The sequence below is a fragment of the Clupea harengus genome, chromosome 11, assembly GCF_900700415.2.
Source record: "Clupea harengus chromosome 11, Ch_v2.0.2, whole genome shotgun sequence".
In the NCBI taxonomy this organism is placed as follows: domain Eukaryota; kingdom Metazoa; phylum Chordata; class Actinopteri; order Clupeiformes; family Clupeidae; genus Clupea; species Clupea harengus.
Window position 1 is genome coordinate 24,009,488 of NC_045162.1, and position 19,097 is coordinate 24,028,584.

At 40.4% G+C, this 19,097-nt stretch overlaps 2 protein-coding genes across 2 annotated transcripts; both read left to right on the top strand.

Annotated features, from left to right (window-relative positions):
* The first annotated feature begins 246 nt into the window (after positions 1 to 246).
* LOC116222525 (protein asteroid homolog 1-like) lies at positions 247 to 3,574 on the top strand. Its single transcript, XM_031576937.1, has 5 exons — positions 247 to 266; positions 411 to 1,743; positions 1,843 to 2,056; positions 2,483 to 2,651; positions 3,148 to 3,574. Exons 1-5 carry the CDS (start codon positions 247 to 249, stop codon positions 3,572 to 3,574), a joined length of 2,163 nt encoding a protein of 720 aa, XP_031432797.1.
* Positions 3,575 to 11,870: 8,296 nt separating this feature from the next.
* LOC105908874 (protein asteroid homolog 1-like) lies at positions 11,871 to 18,258 on the top strand. The gene is made up of 5 exons (XM_031576939.2): positions 11,871 to 12,097; positions 14,493 to 15,829; positions 15,952 to 16,165; positions 16,609 to 16,774; positions 17,278 to 18,258. The coding sequence occupies exons 2-5, from the start codon at positions 14,522 to 14,524 to the stop codon at positions 17,699 to 17,701; spliced, it is 2,112 nt and encodes a 703-aa protein (XP_031432799.1). The 5' UTR covers positions 11,871 to 12,097; positions 14,493 to 14,521; the 3' UTR covers positions 17,702 to 18,258.
* The last annotated feature ends 839 nt before the right edge of the window (positions 18,259 to 19,097 follow it).

Sequence of the window (19,097 nt, forward strand, 5' to 3'; positions counted from 1 at the left end):
TGGCCTTCAGTACAAGGAGATTGCTACTAGTTCCTGTGTTTGAATTTGTGTGAAGCCTGTATAAAGTTGTAATGTCATGTCAAGTCATGATTATGAGATACTAAGTCAGAATTATGACAAACTATGTGACTTTTCTATGTGACATTTTTTTTCAAGTGGCAGAGATGGGCTTCCATACAATACAATGCAATATATATTAAACAGAAAATAGATGAAACTTAAAGATCATTAAATGAAATAGCTAATATGTTCGATTATGGGTCATGGTGAGATCATACTGTTTCTGATATGTAGCGTAGTCATGAGTTTTAGCTTAGATATATTAGATGATAAACAGGAATAAGGGGGTGGAAATAAAGGAAAGAGCATGAGTTATAAATTAATGTTCTCCTTTTTTTTCTTTTTGGCAGTGTTGCTGACACCTGGAAGACAGGCATCATGGGAGTCAGAGGATTAAAGTCTTACATAGAGGGAAATATTCTGTTTTTAAAAGACTGCAATTTTAAAGGTAGCACCATAATTATAGATGGTTGCAATCTTTTTAACATTCTTTACGATGGATCAAAATATGACCTGAAGCATGGCGGGGATTATTACGCTTTTGAGATTTTGATCAAGAACTTTTTTAAGGCTTTGAAGAACTGCAACATAGAGCCCTATGTTATCCTTGATGGAGGAAGTGACCACACTGACAAAAAACTGGAAACCCTCAAGCAGCGTGCCCAAGACCATATTCAAATTGCCAAAGATTTATCTTTAGGGCGTATACGTTACAGTAGCGATCATAAGCCAGTACTCTTGAAAAGTGTTTTTAAACAGATCCTCATTCATCTGAAGATAACTTTTGTTCACTGCATGGGAGAGGCTGACTGGGATATCGCTGCTTTGGCAAATCAATTGGATTGTCCAGTTCTGTCTGATGATAGTGACTTCTTTATCTTTGACCTGAAAGCAGGAGTTTTACCCATTACACATTTCCAGTGGGAAAAAGGTCTCACCGAGAAATTCATCCCAGCCAAAATTTTTTTAGTCTCAAATTTCTGTAAGTGTTTTAAAAACATGAACGAGCAGCTTCTCCCTCTCTTGGCTGCCTTAGCAGGGAATGACTATGTAAACATACACATTAGGAACAGATCTTTCAGCTGGGAGAAATTCTCCAGCTGTAGTGCTCCTTTCTCCAGATCCCAAGCTCGTCTCGATGGTATCCTCCATTGGTTGTCTGGCTTCCAAAATACAAAAGAAGCTATTGGAGCTGTGCTTGATTTACTTGGAGATCAGAAGTACAGAGATCCAGTCCAGAAGGATCTCACAGTGTGCCAGAATGAATATCAACTGACAAAACATCCACATCAACTTGCCCAGTTCCTCTTGAATAATGTCGCCCTCAGCAGGTTGCCACTGGAACTGGAACTGGTTCTCCCTCGTTGGATCCGCATGCCCTTGTCTGAGGGGAAAATGAGCTTCATTGTCACTGAACCCCTGGATTTGCAAAGAGCTCACTTAAGCCATCATGTTGAGAGTTTTGACCTCCCCAGCAGCAATGCGATCTCAAGGCCTATTCGCCAGGTGCTTTATGGCCTGCTGAAGCAGAGGGATGATAGGAAGCCCAGCGTGGCCCGTGTGGACCCAGGAGAGTGCTATGTGGAAGAACATGACAGGGAGGGCTTGAGTCTTAGCACTTTCTGGGTAAAGGCTGCCTGTCCTGCTAGTGGGAAGAATCTACATCTGGAAACACTGAACAAGGTACCGTATGCAATCATAATTCACTTTGCATTTGAGAGATTCATTGGGTTGATGAGTCCCAGGTAAAACAAAACTCTGATTTCTGTTTTGTTGTTCCAGAAACCACTAAAACTACGACGGCAAGTTCTCTATGACACACTTGGTGTGACCAGTATCATTTCAACATCCATTGCAGCCAAATTCCAACTACCTGTCTACGTCACATGCTATTGGCTGAGTAAAGCCGACCCACAGCCACATATAGAGCACCTGTGGTCTCTGCTGCTGGGATTTGTGTTTGGGGAGCTGACTGGCCGATACATGGGCCAGGAAGGTACCTTTTCACAAAGGCTTGATGCCTAATCCTTAATACATTACTTACTTGCTGCATTTTAACTAACCATTGAACCAGACTTTTCTGAAAATCTGAATAGCACTGAAAGTCACACTAGTAGATTTTAGAAAGGGAAGCTGCATCCTCCTTATTCATGAAATCATTCTGTGAGCACAGGAAAGATCAGTGCTATAGTCTAGAATTGGCTAGCTACTACCACTGGTTTCAGATGTTTGCCCTCTAATAGACTGGGGAGGCACGATTATAGTTTCCTTAATTAAATAACTGTAAGCAGAATTAATCGTACAGCACAGCAGTACATGCAGTAGAAGTTTAGTTCCTCTCAATGAGCATAGGTGAGGGAACAGAGAGTAAGGAAGATCAGCAGTGTGCCCTCCTCTGAACAATGTGGTTTTGTTTCTGCAGGTATAGCGCTGGTGTGGAATAGACTGAACAGCCTGCGGCTTTCCCCTACGATTGGAGGCCCTGACCTGGAGGCAGCTCACACCTACAGTCAATGGCAGGGGTGCATGAAAGACAGTTACAGGCTCAACCAACTGTTGTGCCTCCCTCTGCCTGAGCCAGAACTTTCACGGTATGTTTACCTCCCTGTGGCCCTTTACCCTACTGCAGACTACCATAGAATTACAGATTGGTGCGCAAGATCCTTAGGAAGCTGGGGTTCTTCCTCAATACCACGTCTCTATGTGTTCAGCTCTTCTGTCTTGGATATGGGTATGATCACTACCCTGTCATAATGTGTGGTCTCACCTTTTAACATGTTGGTCAGAATGAGTATCTTTGTGCCTTGTAAGACATGTTGATGTGTTGCACACTTACTGTGTTATTTATTTAATGTTATTTTTATTAATTCCTTAAATTACTCACAAGATAGTTTGTGGACAGACAAGAGTCATGTTAAACATGCCATATAAATAACGTTATACTGAAAGGCCAATATTTGTGAGTGGTCTACCCATGGGGTTTGAAGCATGAAGTGTCAGTAAGCCAGGTCAAAACACTAAGGCACTGGCCTTAGTCAGTAATGTATTTTTAGAGAAAGGCATGTCTCTATCTCCTGTCTTTCTCAGGCTTTACTGTGGACCCTTGGTGCACCAAGCTGCTCTGAGGCTGAGGAAAGGCGTGACCCCGGAGTCATGGCTCAGGGCGGGGCCCATCGCCATGCAGCTCTTCAGAGATCTCAAGGATGCTGTGCTGGACTCCCTGGATACCGATGTTCGGGCCAGATTACAGAAAGCATCACGACGAGATCATCCAACGGAGAGACCAGCCCGGTCTGTAGGGAATGTGGAGGAACTGACCACACAATTGTTTGAACAGGAGGATGAGGATGAAGACTATGGCGTCAGGAGTGGCAAGGCAAAGACTGAGAATGAGGATGATGAAATCTACAGAGATGCGTGCCGCATCCGCACCAGACACAAGAAGAAGAGCAGGGCTCTGCGAACTCACAGTCCTGTTCAGCTGAAGAAACGAGAGAGAGTGAGCTGGGCCTGAGCAACACGGTGACTGTACACAGGAACTCGGGACATTTTTTCAGCATTTAAAGCAGTTAAATCTGTGCACTTTGTTAAATCTGATGAATGTTTTGCACACCATGAAATGCAAACTAGGATGAATATTTGCTAATTGTTTAATGTTTTAATGATTTAAATTTTTTTAGACTTGTGATTGATAATCTACTGTAATTTATAGGGTTTGTTGTACCAACTATATTAAAAATTATAGTATACGTATGTGACCGAGGATACTCATTTCTGATTTCTAATTTAAAGGTTTTTAATTTCTGTATTTTCTGCTTGGATCCCTGACTTTGTTTTCATGCACCCATCCAGAGTCAGGATGGGCGGATCCCTCATAGACAATTTGTGAACTTTAATAATAATAATAATAATAATAATAATAAAACTTTATTTATATAGCACCTTTCATGCAAAAGAATGCAGCTCAAAGTGCTTTACAGCAAATACATAACGTGCATAAAGAAATGACATGCACATAAATATAGACATCAAAGAATTGAATACATGAAATGCATAGCATAAGATAGAGATATACATACTGTATATATAGTGCGAAGTGGTAGCTAGTTAAAGGCTAATGTGAAGAGGTACGTTTTTAGTTTTCTTTTAAAGATGTTAAGCGAGCTGGCTTCCCTGATGTCTATAGGCAGTATGTTCCATAGCACTGGGGCGTAATTGACAAATGCTGCGTCCCCGATTTTCTTACGGCTGTTGCTGGGAACCTCCAATAAACCAGCATTCGATGATCGCAGTGTTCTTGAAGGCAAGTATTTTACTAGGGAGTTTGCAATGTAAGTTGGTCCTAGCCCATTAAGGGCTTTGTATATAAGGAGAAGGACATTAAAGTCAATTCTAAATGTTACTGGAAGCCAGTGTAGAGCAGCTAAAACTGGACTAATGTGCTCTCTCCTCTTGGTTCTGGTTAATAGCCGAGCTGCAGAGTTTTGAATAAGCTGAAGTCTCTCATTTGATTTTTTTAGAATACAATAATCAAGCCGGCTTGAAATAAAGGCATGAATCAGTTTTTCAGCATCTTTTTTATTTATAAATGGCAGGACTTTAGCTATGTTTTTAAGGTGGAAAAATTATGTTTTCGTCACCTTGTTAATGTGAGACTTGAAGCTTAAATCTGAATCTAAAATAAGACTTGTAACCTCCAATTTAATCAAGGGAGTTCATTTCCCCAGATTATTAAACAGCATTTCTCTTTTTGTTTTAGGGCCGACTAGTAGGATCTCAGTTTTGTCCTCTTTTAACTTTAAGAAATTATTGCTCATCCACTTATTTTTTCGCCAAAAGACATGTAGTAATGGAGTTTATTGCTGCAGCATCATTTGGCTCAGCAGAGATGTACAGTTGCGTGTCATCCGCATAACTATGGAAACATACATTGTGTTCTCTAATGATGTACAGTGAGAATAATAATGGACCAAGGCAGCTCCCTTGTGCAACCCCAAAGCAGATGTCATGTTTCTTAGACACATGATCTCCAAGCCTGACGTAAAACTTTCTCCCTTTGATGTATGTTCTGAACCAGTTTAATACAGAGTCAGAAACCCTAACTAACTTTCCAAGATGATTAATTAGGATGTCATGATCAATAGTATCAAATGCTGCACTTAGGTCTAAGAGGACCAGGATTGAGACCTTATTTGCATCCAAATTTAGTCTGAGGTCGCTGATTACTTCAGTAAGAGCAGTTTCAGTGCTGTGGCATGTTCTAAAGCCTGATTGAAATTTCTCCAGGATATTGTTTTCTTTGAGAAAGGAGTTTATTTGCACTGAAACTATCTTTTCAAGTACTTTACTAATGAATGGAAGATTGGAAATCTATGAGGGGCCGTCTAGGACATAACTATTGAGACACTCTCACACTCACTACTGAGACACTCTCACACATACTAATGAAACACTCTTACATTCACTACTGAAACGCTCTCACACTCACTACTGAAACGCTTTCACGGTCACTACTGAAATTACTTGTATGAATACATGTGAAACGCTTGCACATCCTCATGTAAGAGCATACATACATATAACTGAAAAACGTATACATACACATTTGAAACATTTGTACAAATATATGTGAAACACTTGCACATGTATCTAAACTTTTCTATCTTTGTAATCATATGCAAGAGATTCAGTTATGAATGTACAAGTGTTCAACGATATATATACTGTATATATACTGCATTTTCATACGTGCATGCATGAGTGTTTCAGATAGATACGTATAAATGTTTCATTTGTATGCATGTAATCATTTCATATGTATGTGTATATGACACAGAGGTATGTATGTATGCGTGTGTGTTTCTCATATGTATGTGTAAGTGTTTCAGACGAGTATGTATAAGGTTTTATATATGAGCGTGCATAGGTTTACAGAGTATGTATGTATGAGTGTTTCAGTAGTGAGTGTGAGAGCGTTTCAGTTGTGAATGTAAGAGTGTTTCATTAGTATGTGTGAGAGTGTCTCAGTAGTGAGTGTGAGAGTGTCTCAATAGTTATGTCCTAGACGGCCCTTCATAGAAATCGGCCTATAGTTGATCAGTGCATTACCATCTAGGTTTTTTTTTTTTAGTAAGGGTTTTATAACAGCTGTTTTGAAGGCATCTGGGAAGATGCCAGTTTGAAGAGATGTATTTATAATCTTCAGGACATGACTTGAAATACTGTCGAAGACCCGCCTAAAAAATGCTGTAGGTACAGGGCCAATACATGAAGTGGATGAATTGCACTCAGTGACAGTCTTACAAAGATCCACCAATGTGATGCAGGTGAAATTTCCCATGGTTGCATCTTTTTTACAGTGTTTTCTGAGGCCATCTGCATTTACATCAGAAATAATACTAGCTCTAATTGAAGTTATCTTATTATTGAAGAACAGTGCAAGTTCTTCACATTTTGATGCGGAGGGCTGCGGAGGAATAGGGGCAGTGTGGAGTAGCTGGTCGATAGTGGAGAATAATATTCTAGAATTTCCAGCATTCTCTGTAATAACCTTGGAAAAGTAATCCTTTCTTGCCATACGTATTGCTTTGTTATAGGCAGTTATTGACTCTTTGTATATATTGAACTGTGAGCCTAGTTTTCCTCCATTTCCTTTCAGCTGCCCGACAGATTCTCTTACTCTCATTAACATTGTTATTGTTTAACCAATGGGAGATTCTGTCATTTGACCTCTTCTTAGTCTTTAGCAGAGCAACAGTATCTAAAGCAGATGACAAGGTATTGCTGAAATCCTCAACCATGTCATTTAAGGAGCAGTCATAACTGTATGGCTCATACGATCTCATTATATTAGTGAAATTTACTTCAGCCTTACCATCTATGAATCGCTTTTGAACCAAAAATTCCCTTTTAGGCTTTGTTAAGATTAGGTTGGCATCAAAAAACACACAGTGATGGTCAGAGATAGGTAGTTCACATACTGAAACATTATCAATGTTTAACCCTGTTGTTATTACTAAGTCTAGAGTGTTACCATGTTGATGTGTGGCTTCATTTACATGTTGGGTAAGTTCAAAGCTGTCTAGTAGATTCATGAGCTCCATAGCTTTGGAGTCATTCTTCTTATTAATATGAATATTCAGATCTCCATTTAGGATCAATCTATCATATCTAGTGATACCAAGTGAGATCAGCTCTGAGAATTCCTGCAGAAATAGTGATGAATATTTTGCTAATATATAAACTTTAGACCGTAATTTACAAGTTCACAAGATGTTGATGCATTGAAGGGCTAGTTGCTAGGTCTTGGTTGTTAGTCATGTTGTTTGATGAATACTATTTGTTCCTACACTTGAAACACAATCAGTTAATTTGGCTGGAAGCGCAAGTTAATGTCAGTGTTGGAAAAGTCTGTGTATTCCATTGGGGCATAATTTGTGTGTGTGTGTGTGTCTCATGACTAGCTAACTGTTGCTTTTCCAAGAATACATATCATTTAATATATGATCAAATTGTTTGTTTTCTGTCTTGGTGTTGGCAAATAATTAATCTAGGAGACCTCGTTTTAAGGTTTATACAAGTGTATTCTCAATTATTCACACAGAGAATTGTTTTCACATGTGCAAAACACAATGAAAAATAAATAAACGAGATAAAAAAAACATCTTTCCAATAGTCATTCCTTATTGGTTGTTGGGTTAAGGGGACAAAACTGCTGTCATGAACGGAGACTGAAAACAAGGTATTGGATATGAACGCTCAAGGTGTGTTTTACTTTGAATAAACGAAAGGCCACGATGGGCAAACAAGGCAAGAAAACAAGACTAAGTACACAGGACGTAGCCTGCTAGTCACAAACAATATCACACAAAGTCAAAAGGAAAAGTCCAGGGCTTAAAAAGGAACTCAATTAATTCATAGGCTACAGGTGAGAACTAAACATGGAGGCAAATACTAAACACTGGGGAGGATGAACGAACTGGGGTAGCATATGGTGCTGGAGCAGGAACCCGGACTGGAGTAGCTGCAGGGACTGGAGCAGGAACAGAGGAGCGTGTTGTAGAGGCTGTGACAACTGCAACGCTGAACTAACTAGTTCACCTTGACAAAACCTAAAGAGGTTTTGAATACACAAAAAGTGAGCTAGTGGCAGAAGCAACCGTAACCAGAACGTACCTCATGAACTTTCTCTGGAAGTTAAAGCTTTGAAGACATGTCTATCTACTTCAGCGAGTAGGTGACAATCTACAGTAGCCAGTACAGTAAATATAGAGTGCACCTACAGTATATAACAGTGTCAACCTAATTAAAAAGATAATGAAACATCAGGTTTCTGAAATTGGTGCTCAGGCCCAAAGCAAACAGTAACCAAATAGGGGACAGCATAGTGAGGGGTATGGCCAGTGAACATACTGATGAAATTAATAGGGAATTGGCTTAAAAAGAGAATAAACCACCTTAGTTGTGAAGAATTCTTATGATTTGTATCCAAACAGGATTTAAATAGACTAAAACCTCCCCTAGGTTATACATATGTATTTTCATAATGAAAAAGAGCTGTACTTTATCTGGTTCTTTTAAGGTTTGCCACCCAGCTGCTGGTGCAAACCTTGGTGAGCTCCCGCCTTGACTACTGCAACGCCCTCCTAACGGGCCTGCCGGCTTGCGTGGTGAAACCACTACAGATGATCCAGAACGCGGCGGCGCGTCTGGTGTTCAACCAACCGAAAAGGGCACACGTCACCCCGCTACTCATCGAGCTCCACTGGCTGCCAGTAGCTGCTCGCATTAAGTTCAAGTCACTTATGCTTGCCTACAGAGTGCTTACTGGTTCTGCTCCCACCTACCTAAATGCTCTTGTAAGGGCAAATGTTACACCCAGGACGCTGCGCTCGTCTAGTGAGCGTCGTTTGGCACTGCCGTCCGTGCAAGCACGGCAATCCAGACTATTTTCATTTGTAGTTCCACGTTGGTGGAACGAACTGCCTAGTACTACCAGAGCAGGGGCGTCCCTCTCTACCTTCAAGAAGCTTTTGAAGACCCAACTCTTCAGAGAGCACTGCCCTCCTAACTGGCACCTGACTAGCGCTTAACTTGCACTTCAGCAGTTACATTCCTGCACTTCTTTTTCCTCTTTTCTAGGTTGTTGTTTTTCTAATTCTCATGTAAAGTAGTATTTATTGTTACACCATGCTTTTTTATTGCTCTTAGCTTGACTGTTCTCTCCCTTGTACGTCACTTTGGACAAAAGCGTAATGTAAATGTAAATGTTTTGAGTTGTTAGCCTGACCACTCTAGCAGAACTGGAACGGGAAGACCAGATATCATTTATAAAAAAAATGTAAATAAAAAAAAAAAATCAGACTGTTCAAGCTCTTCTGATTTGAAAGCACAGATCCCTTCCCCAAAAAGCATGGCTCTAGCATGGTGAGCCGGAATGCAAAAAGACTGTTTCACTTATTCCACAAAACTATGGTCAGTGGTCTGTGCTTCCAGTTAGTTGATGTGAAAAAAGTCAACAGCCACTGTTTGAAACCTTACAGAATCTCATAAATAAAACTGTTCTTTCAGACGGAGTGAAAAAACAAACAGTCTGGATAAGCTTGACATGCAGGTTGTGTATGAGGGTGTGTGAACTTAAACGCAGGCGTGTACGGAAATACTGGGTGTGTTTGCATATTTACAGTAAACGGATTGTATGTGAGACAAATAATATGTCAACATGATTGTGTGTGTGTAACTATGGTGACCATAATTGGTTTGTGGATGGCATGTAAAAAATATTTGTTTGTGTGTGTTTATGTACCTGCGAACGTGAGCTGAGGGCGTGGAACAAAGAAGACAAAGCAGGTGAAGGTCATGGTGGTGTCCCTGGGCGTGATCACATTGTCCTGCAGCTGATGGGGGGGGGGGGGGGGGGGGGGGGAGGGGGAGTCTCAGGGAGGGGCAAGGGCTTTTGGTAAACAAATAATTACAAGAAAATGATTTTTCTTAAACCCATGAATCTTATCAATGACATTTATGGGATCAGGATGAGCTTGATTTTAGTCAGAGGATCCTTCTTAGAAGTGGCTAGAGACATTATTATCAGTTATTGGTGTCTTGCCAAGTACATATATGAGGTTGGAATGGACATTGACATTATCTGGTTAGGCTCTTTTGCTATTTCATATATATTTTGTATTTTGTATTGGAATGTTGTTTATTTAATCTCTGTATGTTTGTGTGGTGAGGTTGCACACATGAGTAGTTGACATCAAAATAGGCCTTCAGTCCACTGCATTCAATTTAATTTTAGCCTCCAAATGGTGCCCCTTATATTATATGAGATTTCTGATGCAAAATAATGAAATGGCGTTATTTGAAGGTAATTTCTGCAATAAAGGATTTTTTAGCAGGCTATCCTGTATGACATGTTTTTTTCAATTCTTCTACAGATAAGGCCTACTGTCCACCTCATTTTATTTGTTTGTTTATTTATTTACTTACTGACTTACTCATTCAGTCAGTCATGAATTGACCCCTTCTGTAGTCTGATGTTTCATTTGTTGCATCTCTGACGTTCTTGAGCAACCCTATGGATTATCGATGAGTTCCGTTTACCAAACTCCCGTTTTACAGCCTATGATTACATTTGATACACTTTAAGTTTCGGTTTCCAGTTATATAAACCTGGAAAACAGGAAATCATAAAACATTTTTAATTTTTAAGAAGGGCTGGGTCAGAGATGGGTGGAGATGGGGAATAGGTTTACCTGTGACACGAGAGGGGGTAGAGATATAAGGAGGATTCTGATCAAAATCTAACAAGTTAGGAGATGAAGTTTGGATATGAAGTTTGGAGAGCCATAGGAAAAATAGCAATGGCAACAAATACTATCAATCAATCAGAACATCAATCAGAACATCACATGAGCATACACCACAGTGTCCATACAAATTAGTGATTTAATTGTGTACATAAACCAGCAAAACAGCGCACCAGGCAGACAACTCAAGAAGAGGACAGCAAGGAGCAGAATAGCAGACAAGAAAATGCCTTTAATGAACTACTGGACATTTTTCTTCCTCTTCTGATAAGCTTGGTGAGTGATTCAAGAATTTAAGAGTGATTTGTTTCAAGAATAAAGTCGAAATGTCGAGAATAAAGTTGAAATACCATTTCAAGAATGAAGTCGAAATGTTGAGAATAAAGACACAATGTTGAGAATGAAGTCGAAATGTTGAGAATGAAGACACAATGGCGGTTGAGGACTTTCTGTTAGGCTGGTAATGTCAAGAACAAGCATGAAGGGACATAAATGGTGGCCTTCAGTACAAGGAGATTGTTACTAAATGAGTTACTGTGTTTGAATTTGGGTGAAGACTGTATAAAGTAAGTCATTTTTATCATAGTAAGGCATATGATGATTTCAAGTGGCACAATGCAATATATATTAGACAGAGAATAGATCAAACTTAAATATCATTAAATAAAATAGCTAATATGGTGGCTTTTTTTAAAGATAATCGGTCATGGTGAGATCATACTGTGTCTGATTTGTAGCGTATGAGTTGTAGCTTAGACATATTAGATGATAAACAGGGATAAGGGGGTGGAAATAAAGGAAAGAGAATGAGTTATAAATTAATGTTCTCTTTTTTTTTCTGGCAGTGTTGCTGACAACCTGGAACATGGTTGTTGCGACCAAGTCCTACTGTCCACCTTATTTATTTGTTTATTAACTTATTTACTTACTAACCTACTTATCCATTCGGTCACGAATTTACCCCTTTTGTATTCTAATGTTTTGTTTGTTGTCTCTCTGGCGTTCTTGAGCAACCCTAGGGATTATTCATAAGTTTCGTTTCCCAAACTCCCGTTTACAGCCTATGATTACATTTGATACACTTCAACTTTCGGTTTCCAGTTAGACTTATATAACCAAGTAAACAGCGCACCAGGCGGACAACTCAAGAGGAAAGCAAGGAGCAGAATAGCAGACAAGAAAATGCCTTTAATGGACTACTGACCATTTTTCTTCTTCTGATAAGCTTGGTAAGTGATTCCTTATGACTACATATTTAAACTGAAGACGGGGGGTTTGGGCCACATTCAAGGAAAAAATGGAAGAGGACATCAAAAAAGTATTTTGCATCTCGAGAATAAAGTGGAAATGTCGAGAATAAAGTTGGAATACCATTTTGAGAATAAAGACACAATATTACGTCAAGCATAAAGCAATAGCCTGTACGTTATTAATATGATACAGCTCAGTTAAGTTGCAGTTGCACCACTTCAGAAACTCATCATCGCACTCCAAGGATGTGCAGACGCATGTTGGTCAGCCATCAAGGTGAGTTTCTGAAGTGGTGTAACTGTATCGTCAACATTGCGACTTCATTCTCGAAATGGTATTTCAACTTTATCCTCGACATTTCACCTTTATTCTCGAAATGCAAAATAATAATAACTTTTTTTTTCACCCTTAAGGTGGCCCTAATAGGCAACTCATATAAACGAGTCTTACAAACAAATCTTACAAACGAGCCCATGTCTACCACGAATTTATACATTACTATTTAAATACGTTAGCTATTACTCAGTAAGAAAAATCAATTCTGTGTGTCTTTGCAATGTGTTCGAAAGATCTGCTGAACAGGTGTATTCTGCAGATCGTGTGCTCATTGGGAAAGCGTCTAGGGGCTTTCTACACCTGGCATCATGGGCGTCGCCACAATATAACTTGGGGGGGGGGGGGGGGGGGGGTCACGTCCCCCTCACTTTAAAAAAAAAAGTCGTTTGGACCCCCCCACATTTGCCATCAAAATATTAGTGCATGACTGGTCTACTAGTCCAGCGTTCTTTCCATTGCTTCATAAAATCAAATCCGTTCCACTTTATCAGTAGCGGGAATACCCATAGCAATAGAAATCCACTCCGCGTTTTCCTGGTTTCCTACACATCACGCACCAGATTCAACTCCCATACTCTTTGATTGAAGCGTTGCGCTAGCTGAGGTTTTTTTCCGAGGAAGAGGAAAGTAAGTCAGAGTTGCCCAAGTTTTCCCTTTAGTGGCCAAAGCACCCTTATGATACATTCTCTGGCTATAATAGCATTAAGTCACAAAGATCCTTCTGCAAACATTATGATTATAGCTACAAAAGCAAGCTATTTACCTACAACTAGCACTATAGGCAATACCATACTTTATTTATTTAGTGGAACAGCATTTGTTGATATTTTATTCTGGGACTGAAATATGTTGTGCTTTTGGCCGTGTTCAGACCAATGCGTCTGTTTCAGGCAGAAAGGGATGACCAGGATGCTTTTTTCAAGTAGCTACAAAAAAAAATGAAGGTTTATTTTTTAACAACCGTGAGCTAATCTGGAGTTAACATGCTAGTTTTTCTAACGACTTTTTAAATCCTCCTTTTAAATATTTTGCTCTCATTAAATGGAGAATAAAGTGCCAAAGTTGTCAGTGTCAGTCCTCTGTGTATTACACCAAAACATTATCCTGGCTATCACCAGACCAAGCTCAATCTTATTTAAAATTGCAGATCGAGCTGGGTTAACCCAGTCTACCAGAACATAATAGTAGTCAGTGATTGCAGAACATGCCGACTCCAAGGAAAAACAATGAAAGAGAGAGATCATTTTTTATCTAAAAACATGGTAAATATACCAGAATGCGGGAAATTGCATGTACATCTTTCAAAATTTTCGGGGGGAGAACCCGCAGACCCCCCGCCAAAATATGTCTCCCCCCCCCCCCCCCACTCTCAAAATGCTGCTGACGCCCTTGCCTGGCATTAAAATGCGTATTATTAAATATGCCGGTTTTTCATCTGCTAGAGGATGAGGGATTTAAATTTAATTCTAGCAGCTACAAGGAACCAGAGAAGGGTGACCAGCAAAGGAGTTACATGTGTCCTCTTTGGCTGATCAAAGAATAAATGTGCCGCTGCATTCTCAATAATCTGCAGTGGTCTCACTTCACATGCAGGCAGGCCCATGGAAATTGCATTGCATTAGCCTAGTTTAGGAACAACCAGGGCCAGGGACATAATTATGGTCTTTAGTACAATGAGGCTGTTACTGGTTCAAGTGTTTTAATTTGTGTGAAGCCTGTATAAAGTAAGTCATTATTATCAGATAGTTAGTCATAATTATGAGATACTAAGTCCTTTTTCTTCAAGTGGCAGAAATGGGCTTCAATACAATACAATGCAATTAATATTAAACAGAAAAAAGATGAAACTTAAAGTTAAATGAAACAGCAAATATGTTCGATTATGGGTCATAGTGAGATCATACTGTTTCTGATATGTAGCGTAGTCATGAGTTTTAGCTGAGATATATTAGATGATAAACAGGGACATGAGGGTGGAAATAAAGGAAAGAGAATGAGTTATGAATTAATGTTCTCCTCTTTTTTTCTTTCTGGCAGTGTTGCTGACAACCTGGAAGACAGGCATCATGGGAGTCAAAGGATTAAAGTCTTACATAGAGGGAAATAGTCTGTTTTTAAAAGACTGCAATTTTAAAGGTGGCAAGATAATTATAGATGGTTGTAATCTGTTTAATATTCTTTACGACAAATCAAAATATGACCTGAAGCATGGTGGGGATTATTATGCTTTTGAGATTTTGATCAATTACTTTTTTAAGACTTTGAAGAACTGCAACATAAAGCCCTATGTTATCCTTGATGGAGGAAGTGACCACACTGACAAAAAACTGGAAACCCTTGAGCAACGTGCCCGAGACCGTATTAAAATTGGCAAAGATTTATCTTTAGGGCGGATATGTTACAATAGCAGTATTAAGCCAGTACTCTTGGTAAGTGTTTTCAAACAGATCCTCATTCATCTGAAGATACCATTTGTTCACTGCATGGAAGAGGCTGACTGGGAAATCGCTGCTTTGGCAAATCAGTGGAATTGTCCAGTTCTGTCTGATGATAGTGACTTTTTTATCTTTGACCTGAAAGCAGGAGTTCTACCCTTTAAACATTTCCAGTGGGAAAAAAGGCTCAGCCAGAAATTCATCCCAGCCAAAATATTTTTAGTCTCAGATTTCTGTAAGTGTTTCAACAAGATGAACAAGCAGCTTCTCCCTCTCTTTGCTGCCTTAGCAGGGAATGACTATGTAAACATAGACACTATGATTGGATCTCACAGTTGGGAGCAATTCTCCAGCTGCAGTGCTTCTTTCTCCAGATCCCATGCTCGTCTCGATGGTATCCTCCATTGGTTGTCTCGCCTCCCAAATACAAAGAAAGCTATTGGAAAAGTGCTTGGTTTGCTTGGAGATCAGAACGACAGAGATCCAGTCCGGAAGGCTCTCACAGCGTGCCAGAATGAATATCAACTGACAAACGGCAACCTTGCCCAGTTCTTCTTGAATGGTGTCGCCCCCAGCAGGCTGCCAGAGGAACTGCAGGTTCTTCCTGGCTGGATCCGCATGCCATTGTATGAGGGAAAAATGAGCTTAATTGTCATTGAAGCCCTGGTTTTGCAAAGAGCTCACTTAAGCTCTCATGTTGAGAATTATGACCTCCCCAGCAGCAATGCGATCTCAAGGCCTATTCGCCAGGTGCTTTATGGCCTGCTGTTGTCTGGACAGAAGCAGAGGGATGATAGGAAGCCCAGCGTGGCCCATGTGGCCCCAGGAGAGTGCTATGTGGAAGAACATGATAGGGAGGGCTTGAGTCTGAGCACTTTCTGGGTAAAGGCTGCCTGTCCTGCTAGTGCGAGGAATCTTCATCTGGAAACACTGAACGAGGTACAGTACCCAATCATAATTCACTTTTTATTTGAGTGGTTCATTGGGTTGATAAATCGCAGGTAAAACAAACATTTCAACAAAGCTCTGAATTGACGGTGATGTCTGTCTTGGTGTTCCAGGAACCACGAGAACCACGACTGCAAGTTCTCTGTGACACACTCGGTGTGCCCAATACCATTTCAACATCCATTGCAGCCAAATTCCAGCTACCTGTCTACGTCACATGCTATTGGCTGAGTAAAGCCGACCCACAGCCACATAAAGAGCACCTGTGGTCTCTGCTGCTGGGATTTGTGTTTGGGGAGCTGAGTGAACGATACAAGGGCCAGAAAGGTACCTTTACACAAAGGCTTGATGCCTAATCCTTAATACATTACTCACCTGCTGCATTTTGACTAACCCTTGAACCAGACATTTCAGAAGGCAATAGCACTGAAATTCACACTAGGAGATTTTAGGAAGGGAAGCTGCATAGGGAATCACATCCTCCTTATTCATGAAATCATTCTGTGGGCACAGGAAAGATCAGGAAGCAAGTGCTATAGTCTGGAGTTGGCTAGCTGCTACCTCTGGTTTTAGATGTTTACTCTCTGAAAGACTGGGGAGGCACGATTATAGTTTCCTTAATTAATTAACTGTAAGCAGAATGAATCGTACGGCACAGCAGTACATGCAATAGAAGTTTAGTTCTTCTCAATGAGCATAGGTGAAGGGACAGAGAGTAAGGAAAGTCAGCAGTGTGCCCTCCTCTAAACAATGTGGTTTTGTTTCTGCAGGTCCCATGGTGTTGAAAAGACTGAACGGCCTGCGGCTTTACTATATGTTTGGAGGCCCTGACCTGGAGTCAGCTCACACTTACAGCCAATGGCAGGCGTGCATGAAAGACAGTTACAGGCTCAACCAACTGTTATGCCTCCCTCTGCCTGAGCCAGAACTTGCACGGTATGTTTACCTCCCTGTGGCCCTTTACCCTACTGCACTCTACCATAGAATTACAGATTGGTGCGCAAGATCCTTAGGAAGCTGGGGTTCTTCCTAAATACCACATCTCTATGTGTTCAGCTCTTCTATCTTGGATATGGGTATGATCATTACCCTGTCATAATGTGTGGTCTCACCTTTTAACATGTTTGTCAGAATGAGTATCTTTGTGCCTTGTAAGACATGTTGATGTGTTGCACACTTACTGTGTTATTTATTTAATGTTATTTTTATTAATTCCTTAAATTACTCACAAGATAGTTTGTGGATAGACAAGAGTCAGTGACAGTTTTTCTTTCCACCATGTTAAACATGCCATATAACTAACGTTATACTGAAAGGCTCACATTTGTAAGTGGTCTACCCATGGGGTTTGAAGCAAGTTTCAGTAAGCCTAAAGCACTGGCCTTAGTCAGTAAAGTATTTTTACAGAAAGGCATGTCTCAACCTCCTGTCTTTCTCAGGCTTTACTGTGGACCCTTGGTGCACCAAGCTGCTCTGAGGCTGAGGAGAGGCGTGACCCCGGAGTCATTGCTCAGCGCGGAGCCGATCGCCATGCAGCTCTTCAGAGATCTAGAGCATGCTGTGCTGGACTCCCTGGATGCCGATGTTCGGACCAGGTTACAGAAAGCACCACGACGAGATCATCCAACGGAGAGACGAGCCCGGTCTGTAGGGAATGTGGATGAACTGGCCACACGATTCACACAGATGTTTGAAGAGGAGGATGATGATGAAGACTATGGCGGCAGGAGTGGCAAGGCAAAGACTGAGGATGAGGATGGGGAAATCTACAGAGATGCGTGCCGCATCCGCACCAGACACAAGAAGAAGAGCTGGGCCCTGCGAGCTGACAGTCCTGTTCAGCTGAAGAAACAAGAGAGATGAACGATGACTGTACACAGGAACTCAGGACTTTTTTCAGCACTTAAAGCAGTTCAATCTGTGCACTTTGTTAAATCTGATGAATGTTTTGGACACCATGAAATGCACACTAGGATGAATATTTGCTAATCGTTTAATGTTTTAATGACTTTCAGTTTTTTAGACTTGTGATTGATAATCTACTGTAATTTGTAGGTTTGTTTTACCGACTATATAAAAAATTACAGTAAATGTGACAGAGGATATTCATTTCTGATTTCTAATTTAAAGGTTTTTAATTTCTGTATTTTCTGCTTGGATGCCTTACTTTGCTTTTATGTGCCCATTCAGAGTCGAGATGGGTTGATCCCTCATTGACAATTTAGGGACTTTAGACAGTAATTTACAAGATCACAAGATGTTGACGCATTGAAGGACTAGTTGCTAGGTCTTGGTTGTTAGTCATGTAGTTTGATGAATACTATTTGTTCCTACACTTGAAACACAATCAGTTCATTTGGCTGGATCCATCAAGTGCAAGTAAACATCAGTGTTGGAAGAGTCTGTGGAAACAAACCATTTGGGGGCATCATTTATTTGTGCGTGTGTGTGTGCACGTGTGTGTGTGTGTGTGTGTGCGTGTCTGAGTGTGTGTGCGTGTTCCGTGTCTGCCTGCGTGTGTGTGTGTGTGTGCACGTGTGTGTGTGTGTGTTTGTTTGTGTGTGTGTGTGTGTCATGACTAGCTAGCTGTTGCTTTTCCAAGAATGCATATCATTTGATATATGATCCAATTGTTTGTTTTCTGTCTTGGTGTTGGCAAATAATGGATCTAAGACACCTCGATTTAAGGTTTATACATTTTTTTGAATATACAAGTTTATTCTCAATTATCCATACAGAGAATTGTTTTCACATGTGCAAAACACAATGAAAAATAAATAAACAAGAGATAAAAAAAACAATCTTTGCAATCATCATTCCTTATTGGTTGTTGGCTTAAGGGGACAAAACTGCTGTCACAAACGGAGACTGGAAACAAGGTATTGGATACAAACGCTCAAGCGTGTTTTACTTTGAATAAACGAAAGGCCACAGGAATAGAGGAGCGTGTTGTAGAGGCTGTGACAACTGCAAAGCTGAACTAACCAGTTCACCTTGACAAAACCTAAAGAGGTTTTGAATACAAAACAAAAGGTGAGCTAGTGGCAGAAGCAAAAGCCTACCTCGTGAACTTCCTCTGGAAGTTAAAGCTTCTGCTTCTACTTTGAGGACGTGTCTATCTACTTCAGCGAGTAGGTGACAATCTACAGTAGCCAGCACAGTAAATATAGAGTGCACCTACAGTATATAACAGTGTCAACCAAGATAATGAAACATCAGGTTTCTGAAATTGGTGCTCAGGCCCAAAGCAAACAGTAAC

What these genes read in the sequence shown, in the direction of transcription:
- LOC105908874 (XM_031576939.2), top strand. Translation starts at nt 14,522, where the DNA reads ATGGGAGTCAAAGGATTAAAGTCTTACATAGAGGGAAATAGTCTGTTT. An exon ending in ATCTGGAAACACTGAACGAG is followed by an intron (nt 15,830 to 15,951) that starts GTACAGTACCCA and finishes TTGGTGTTCCAG; the next exon opens with GAACCACGAGAACCACGACT. An exon ending in CCTGAGCCAGAACTTGCACG is followed by an intron (nt 16,775 to 17,277) that starts GTATGTTTACCT and finishes TGTCTTTCTCAG; the next exon opens with GCTTTACTGTGGACCCTTGG.
- LOC116222525 (XM_031576937.1), top strand. Translation starts at nt 247, where the DNA reads ATGTTCGATTATGGGTCATG. An exon ending in ATGTTCGATTATGGGTCATG is followed by an intron (nt 267 to 410) that starts GTGAGATCATAC and finishes TCTTTTTGGCAG; the next exon opens with TGTTGCTGACACCTGGAAGA. An exon ending in ATCTGGAAACACTGAACAAG is followed by an intron (nt 1,744 to 1,842) that starts GTACCGTATGCA and finishes TTGTTGTTCCAG; the next exon opens with AAACCACTAAAACTACGACG.